General features: G+C 35.2%; 2 protein-coding genes and 1 long non-coding RNA gene across 9 annotated transcripts in view; 2 read left to right on the top strand and 1 right to left on the bottom strand.

Moving 5' to 3' along the window:
- Window positions 1–503, bottom strand: part of LOC125031156 (protein ABHD18-like) — a 20892-nt gene extending 20389 nt beyond the window's left edge. For 4 of the 5 annotated variants that reach the window (XM_047621705.1, XM_047621707.1, XM_047621708.1 and 1 more), the window contains exon 1: window positions 468–503. The gene's annotated coding sequence lies outside the window, so the exon portion shown is untranslated. The other variant, XM_047621706.1, reaches the window with a different exon arrangement.
- A 2147-nt stretch (window positions 504–2650) lies between these two features.
- Window positions 2651–7500, top strand: part of LOC125031306 — a 13091-nt gene continuing 8241 nt past the window's right edge. Inside the window, exon 1 of one of the 3 annotated variants that reach the window (XM_047621985.1) lies at window positions 2651–2830. In XM_047621985.1, the coding sequence (XP_047477941.1) occupies window positions 2818–2830 (13 nt within the window). In that variant the 5' untranslated portion in view covers window positions 2651–2817. Of the gene's footprint in view, window positions 2835–7500 lie in introns of all 3 variants that reach the window. The other 2 variants (XM_047621984.1, XM_047621982.1) reach the window with 2 other exon arrangements.
- The window catches only part of LOC125031307, a 2082-nt gene continuing 799 nt past the window's right edge, over window positions 6218–7500 (top strand). Inside the window, exon 1 of the long non-coding RNA XR_007115469.1 lies at window positions 6218–6578. This is a non-coding gene — a long non-coding RNA (uncharacterized LOC125031307). The remainder of the gene's footprint in view (window positions 6579–7500) is intronic.

Below are 7500 nucleotides of genomic sequence, written 5' to 3'. Positions count from 1 at the left end.
GCCAGTTTGATCTGATCAGCTGACACAATACACAAAACCATAAACTCCATATCTCATAAAATACTCCATAAACTACTCCCTCTCTCCTAACAACATGCCAAAGCCGGGAACAGGAATGTGGATAATCGAGTAAGTTCTAAATTCAGGTCCATCTAAATCAAATATTCACATAATCGGGTAACCCAGAAGACAGCTACACATCGCCACATCCCACGAACCTCCTCAAAAAAAAGTGGAAAGACGAGAAAAGCAACACAAAACGCGACGTGAAATGGCTTAGGTGAGGCCGATCACGTATGCCGAGTTGGAAGCCGGATTGCATATTTCTTCGAATTTCATTACATCTGAATAATTAAAAGCCAGAAAGGCAAGATAATTAGATGTAAGGAACGTACCTTGATACCCTTAAGAGAAAGTTACTGTGACAATGATAAGAAATAGGTTTAATTAACGGAAATCGAACTTGCCTTTCGAGTAGCTTAGGTTTGTTTACTACGACTGGGTGCGGGTATAAAATAATTTCTCTAATGGTCTGGAATTCTTCAGATAAACATTGCTTAATTAGTGCAACATTAATAACAGAAAAAAATAACATCAACTGAGTAGACTACAAAATCCCAGGTGGTAACACATGAAAACTTTACTAATCAATTATACCCTTGCTATCTCTAAGTTATGAGAAAACTCCAATTAAAATAAATAAATAAATAAATAAATAAAATCCATATATCTGAATAGAGTAAAGATCAAAATTTCTAGAGAATTCAATAAGATCACTTAACACATACTAAGCTTTTAGCAGTTACATAATCTAATATACAACAGAAATTATTGATAGGTGATGATAATAATAATAAGAGTAATAATAACAACAATAATAAGATTAATGATAATTATTTTATAAAATAACGATAATAAAACTTAGCAACAACAACTACAAAATAATAATAATAATAATAATAATAATAATAATAATAATAATAATAATAATAATAATAATAATAACAATAACAGCAATAATAATATTGATGATGATGTTCGTAACAATAATAATGACAATAATGACAACAATAACAATAGTAGCAACAACAATGAAAACGATAATAATAATGATAATGATGATGATGATGGTGATAATGATGAAACTGAAAATATCAATGATAATAAGGATAATACCAATGATAATGATAATGGCATAAAATATAACAATAATAATAATAATAATAATATTCATTATTATCATTATTATTATTATATTCCCCACTATGATCATTACCATTATTATTATAATCATTATCATTATTATTATCATTATCATTATTACTATTATTGTTACTGTTATTAGCATTATTATTGTTATTGTTATTACTATCATTAGAATTGTCATTACCATTGCTATAACATGAAGATAATTATAATGATGAAGATAATAATAAAAATGATAGATGATAATAACAGTAATGTGAAGTAATTATAACAATAGCAATGATGATGATGAAAATGTGAAGGGTAATGATAGTTATAATGTGATAGCAATAATAAAAACAATACTACTACTACTATAATGATATCAATAATAATAATAATAATAATAATAATAATAATAATAATAATAATGATAATAATAATAATAATGATAACAATAATAATAATCATGATGATGATAATAATGATAATAATAACGTTTATAATAACAATAGTAACAACAGCAATAAGAATAAGAATAAGAATAGTAGGAAATAATAAATATGCTAATGATCAGAACAAAAATCATAATAATAATGAAATATACATTAATCAAAACAACAACAATGGTAATTACATTGGTAGTGATAACGATTGTAAATATAAAATGTACAATATATAACCACACCAAACTACCCGATGTTTGGAATTAATACATAACGTTATGTTACGAACTGCTGGTCTCGTGACCTTTTGAAACAATGTTCTGTATATAATTATGTGGTTTCTTTGCGGGCTACACTGAAAATAAAACTGATATGCGAATTTGAGTGATGTTTTATCACTCATATTTCGTAAGAGTTATGCCGAAAGTCTAAATAAATGATGATATGGAAGGAAATCAAAGTGGATCTTGATAGAAAAGTAAGAGGAATGTGATGTGAACCCACCGCATTCATCGTCACATCAGCCGACTAACATTAATATAATATTAAGATAACAATACCTAGCGTGTAGTTTTAACACATTATCGCGGTAGGTTTGGTGGTTGTCTATAGTTGTACGGAGGCGATGCAGCAATGGCACTGGTACTTTTGATATGGAAATGGACGGACGAGTCATCTTAAGCTGGAGGTGCAACATTTTTTTCTCGAAACATTGCAAAATATGTGCATTCAAGAACGTGTGATACGCGGGTCTAGAAAAGCGAGAAGGAGTTTGAAGGGTGACGAGCACCGGAGGCAACGGGACCAGAGTACGATTCTCGGCGACCAAGGCCTAAGACCTTTCTCGACGACATTCCCGACGTCGAAATCCTCATGGAAGATACACAATGGACGTATTGTTCTGCTGTGTTTAAATTTGATCTTCATTGTGAATATATCACTTGAACATATCTGACTGTATTATATTAGATATGCAATCTCAGTTTTCTAAAATTCATTTGATATGAGGTGCTAGCGGATGTTCAGTGCGTGTTAGTTCAGCCCGAGTCTTCGAGGCGTCAAGTCACCGCTTATCTAGTTAATGTGAAGTGGCTTCTTTGTTCTTTTTTTCTGTGCCGAAATTATTGATTGGAAAAGATAGCAGTCTGGATACCTCGCGAGGGCAGACGTTTACTACGCGCTCGCCATGGGGGAAGCAAGTAAGTGAGTCCAACGCTGAGTCGATTAGAGTGTGTTAGCTGGTACTGACTCGACTGAGCTTAGTCATTACCCATCATGGTGCTCATCTGCACTATATAGAAAAGTGAGAATGAATATCTTCAAAGTACAAGACATGTATTTAACCGGTTTCGATTACATCTTCGTCGGAAATTATATATTTCTGACGAAAATTTAATCGAAACCAGTTAAATACATCTCATGTATTGAGAAGATTATCAATAATGATAAGGATAAGGATTATAATGATAATGATGATAATAGTAATAATGATAATAATAAATTATAATGATAATAATAATAATAACAATAACAATAGTTATAATAATAACAATATTAATAGTAGCAGCAGAGGTAATAATAATAATAATGATAGTAATAATAATGATAGTAAGAATAATACTAATATTAGTAATATCAATAATGATAACAGTAATGATAATAATAGTAATAGCAGAAATAATAATAATAGCAAAATAATAACAGAAGTATTAGTATTAGTACTAGTAATAATAATAATGATAATAATGATAACAATAAAATTATAATGATAACAATAAAATGATGATAATGAACAATAACAATAACAAGTAATGACAACAATAATAGCATTAATGATGATAAGTATAAAAGTAACACCAATTATAATTGTAGTGATAATTAATAATGATAATAATGTTAGTAGTTATGATAACAATAACGATAACATAACAAAAACAATAACGATAATGATGATGATAATGGTAATAATTATTATCATTATCATTTCATAGTATTATAATTATTCTAACATAATATCAACATCATTACTTCATATAATTATTTTGATTAATATTAATAATGATGATAAAAGATAATGATAATGATGATAAAATATAATGATGATGATAATTGTAAAAACATGATCATTATCATAGTCATATGTGTGTATATGTATGGTTAATGGTTAATGGTTAAAAGCAAAATAAATGTGCTAGACATCTAAGGTCTTGTAGCACTTTAGTTAATGTTAGTGTTTAAAGTTTAGTTTTGATTCCATTTGTAACAATGGATATTCTTGGTGTGACATACTGTCTGTTTCATTTTGCTTCTAAACTATCCCCTGTGTGCAAGGAATGGCCGGGGTTACCATCCACTGGCGGCGAGGGATTCGAACGCAGGGCAGCAAGATTGCTAGACGAGAACGCTACCGCTGCACCACACAGTGAAGGGTGGTTGGGTTAGTGATTAGTTGTTAAAGCTGGGTTAAGGAATTGGTGAGTGAATGGGTTAGGGTCAGATGAGGTAATGTAAAGGGGTTAGATCAAGTGAAGGATATATATGCGTTTGAGGAAGGAAAACAGGTTGTCAAAGTAGAAAGTGTGAGATTCTGTAAGGATGTCTGATAAGTTGGGATGTCTATGTAGGGAGGACGTGGGCATGACAATAGAATATGTGGGACTGAAAGAGGAACATTCGGAAACCGCGAATGTTCCAATGAAGGATAGTTATACTTTCGTTGATTTACTGTCAAAAAATGCAGTGCGTGTTGGAGAATTTGAAGGGGAAGGTGCTAGAGGGTGGGGTAAAGAATAAGATTGGGGAGGTGGTGTTGTGTCAGGAGGGGTGTCGGGAGGTCGAGGGTCTGGGGAAGAGGGTACTTGTGATATGAGGGATTCACGTGTGTATCCAGGAGGGAGTGGAAGGGATAGAGGGGATGGTGGGAGGGTTAATATAGGTGGGACTGGAGTCGGGGGGAATGGGTTTTGTTGGGATGGGGTAGGAGGATTGGGTGTAGGGAGAATATGAGTAGGAGGAGGATGGATATCGGCAGTCACTTTGAGTGTGGAGGGAGCGGGAGTTGTAGAATTTGAAGGTGGATGAGTATTAGTTTGGGACTCGATTATGTAGTTCTGGATATCTTCAAGAGTTTCTGTAGTGGAGTTGGTTGGGGAGTTTTGTGAGATAAAGGTTTTCTTGTGAGGGGGGGGGGGGGGAAGAGAAGTCTGGTGTCTGAAGAATAGGGGCAAAGGAAGGTGGAGGTGATTGGGGGGTAGGGGAAGAGGGGGTGGAACGTTTATTCTGTCTGCTGCGGGTAGTGCGGGGAGGGAGAGGGGAAGGTGGTGGGGCTGTAGTAGAGATTGGAGTGTCTGGATTTAGGATGGCAAAAGAATTTGACTGGGTAGAGATTGGAGTGTCTGGATTTAGGATGGCAAAAGAATTTGACTGGGGAAGGTAGAGGTAGAAGAGGGAAAGTTAGATGGAGGGGGGTTAGGTTTAGGAGAGGGTGTACGAGCTAGGGGGGTAGGGGGAGTGGCAGAGTGAGCGACATTACTAGAGTAGGGGGTAAGAGAAAAACCTCGTCGACGAGCCTCCTGTCTGGCTTCACGTAGAGTGAGTCCAAGTCTGAATCTGAGAGTTGCTACCTCAGACTCAAATTTGTAGGTGGGGCAGCCTCTATAAAATACAATATGGGGGCCGCCACAGTTTGCACATGTGCGTGATTGTGCAGAGCAGTTTAATCGAGTATGGCCAGGTTGGGCACATAGAGGGCATCTGGCTGTGGAATGGCAGTGTTTGGCTGGGTGTCCTAAACGCCAATAATTTTGGCACTGACGAGGAGGTTGATATGGTCGGACAGGTAGGGATTCCCCACCTATGTAAACATTGAAGGGAAGGTCATGTCTACGGAAAGTAATTTTGGCAATGTTGATGGATTTCTTACGATTTCCTCTGGGAGGAATGGAGTAGCATTGTACATATGTTGCATCATAGTCTGTGAGACAAGCGAGTAAGTCCTCTCCACAATCTGACCATTCTTTGTCATGGATTAGGCAATCTGCTGGGGAGATAGAGACAGTTCCGGTGCAAGTATTGAGGGTTGGATGAGGTTCTGTAGGGATGGGATTACCACATAGATCAATTAGTTTTGTTAATGCTATAGCTTGGTTTTCAGATGTTACTGTGACGAGACGGGAGTGGTCGGGTCGGCTACGGCAAGAGACTTTGCCTACTTGTTTTTGGAGGCATTGCTGGAAGAGGAGGGTGTTTTTAGAGTAGGGAGATGTGGGAGGGATCACAAAAAATCGGTCCCATTTGGCTGGGCTAAATAGAGTATTTAGGGGTAGTAGAAGTGCGGGGACGTGTGGAGGAGGGAGTAGTGTTGAGGGGGGGTAGTGTTATGGGGAGGTGGGCAATAAGGTTGTAAGGTAGTAATAAGGGGAGATGGGGTGGTTGATGAAGAAGGTTGTGGGAGTAAAGGTGTTGAAGTTGAGCATATAGGGAGAGTAGAAATGTCTCCTGGGGGTTGGTTGTTGATTAGGGTTGATACTGTACTAGTATGCATTGATGATGGGGTAGTTGTTGCAGTGTTCGGAGCTGTGGTCAAAGGAGAGCTGGGATTGGGGCTATTTGATTTGCCCCTAAGAGTGGGGTTACGTCTTCATTATTAGCCATGATAAGCCTGGAGTATGTTGGGGAAAAAAATAGTCCACCCCTCTGGATCATTTGAATGGCCAATGTAAACACACGCGTAGCCGCCAACTTCAAATAATTGAGACCGCAGATCCCGTAAATATTCGAAATGTGGAATTCCGAAGCAATTTACTCCTAGAGAAAATTAGAAAGGAAGGGGTGCATTTGAACACCAAGCATCCATTTTACCACAAAAATCTTTAAACGGACCTTGTTTGACAAGATATACTGAAGAGTTGATGTTGGAGAATCCACAGCTTCCTGGAGTGATGAGAGGTAATGTAATGAACTTGTTATGAATAGATTGATGCTATTGATTTTATATGATGTTTGTACTTTATAATTCATTTAGGACTAAATTATTAGTTGCTTTTAGGAGGCTCTTTTCAGAGATTGCATGAATAAAGCTGTGTGCAAAACAAACTTTCTTTTGAGATGTCAATTTCTTTTTGGTTTGGCTAGATTGGGTTAAGTAAAAAATTGGCAATCATACACATTCTAAAACAATCATCGAACAGATTTTGTATGTGATATAGAAACTATTACTTAACATAATATTGTTTAAAATATTGACAAATTTGGCAAAACTGACAAACTGACATGATTGTTTTCAGTTCAGTAATATACATGATAATTAATAATATGAATCATATATGTATAAGGGAATTGAATTATTAAGGGTAGATATTTCTTCACTAATGTAATTTTCTCTTTCCACATATATTTCCCTATGAATTTACATAATTATACAAAAAATGCATAGTAACCATTTGTAAATTTTAATCAGGGGATAAAGTAACATACTTTGAAAATTAGCACGCGTCAAAAACAATAATATCCAAACAACCTTTAATTATATGTAAAGGTAGAAATAGTTGCTTTTAATTTTTAACTTTGTTAGTTTGGTATCGTTAGTAAAGAATTATCTTTCATTTTTGCTTTTTAACTCTTAATACTTGGCCCTTGAGAGGAATGTCAAAATAACAACCTTTATTATGGCAACTGATTTTTTAAATTCTCGTAATTTAAATATGGATTCTTTCATTTTTCTAGTTACAGGTTATCAATTATAATCAGATATCAGCATTGCTTAGTCTAGGCTTTGGTCTCTGACCTTTAACTGGATGTTATTCCTTAAGTCCTAGTTATTCATGTATGTGTCATCTACACAAAAGTCTTCCGATGTTTTTAATTTAAT

The sequence above is a fragment of the Penaeus chinensis genome, chromosome 12 (genome assembly GCF_019202785.1).
Source record: "Penaeus chinensis breed Huanghai No. 1 chromosome 12, ASM1920278v2, whole genome shotgun sequence".
NCBI lineage: Eukaryota > Metazoa > Arthropoda > Malacostraca > Decapoda > Penaeidae > Penaeus > Penaeus chinensis.
The sequence above is the reverse complement of the archived record's forward strand: the minus strand, read 5'-3'. Positions and strand labels throughout refer to the sequence as shown.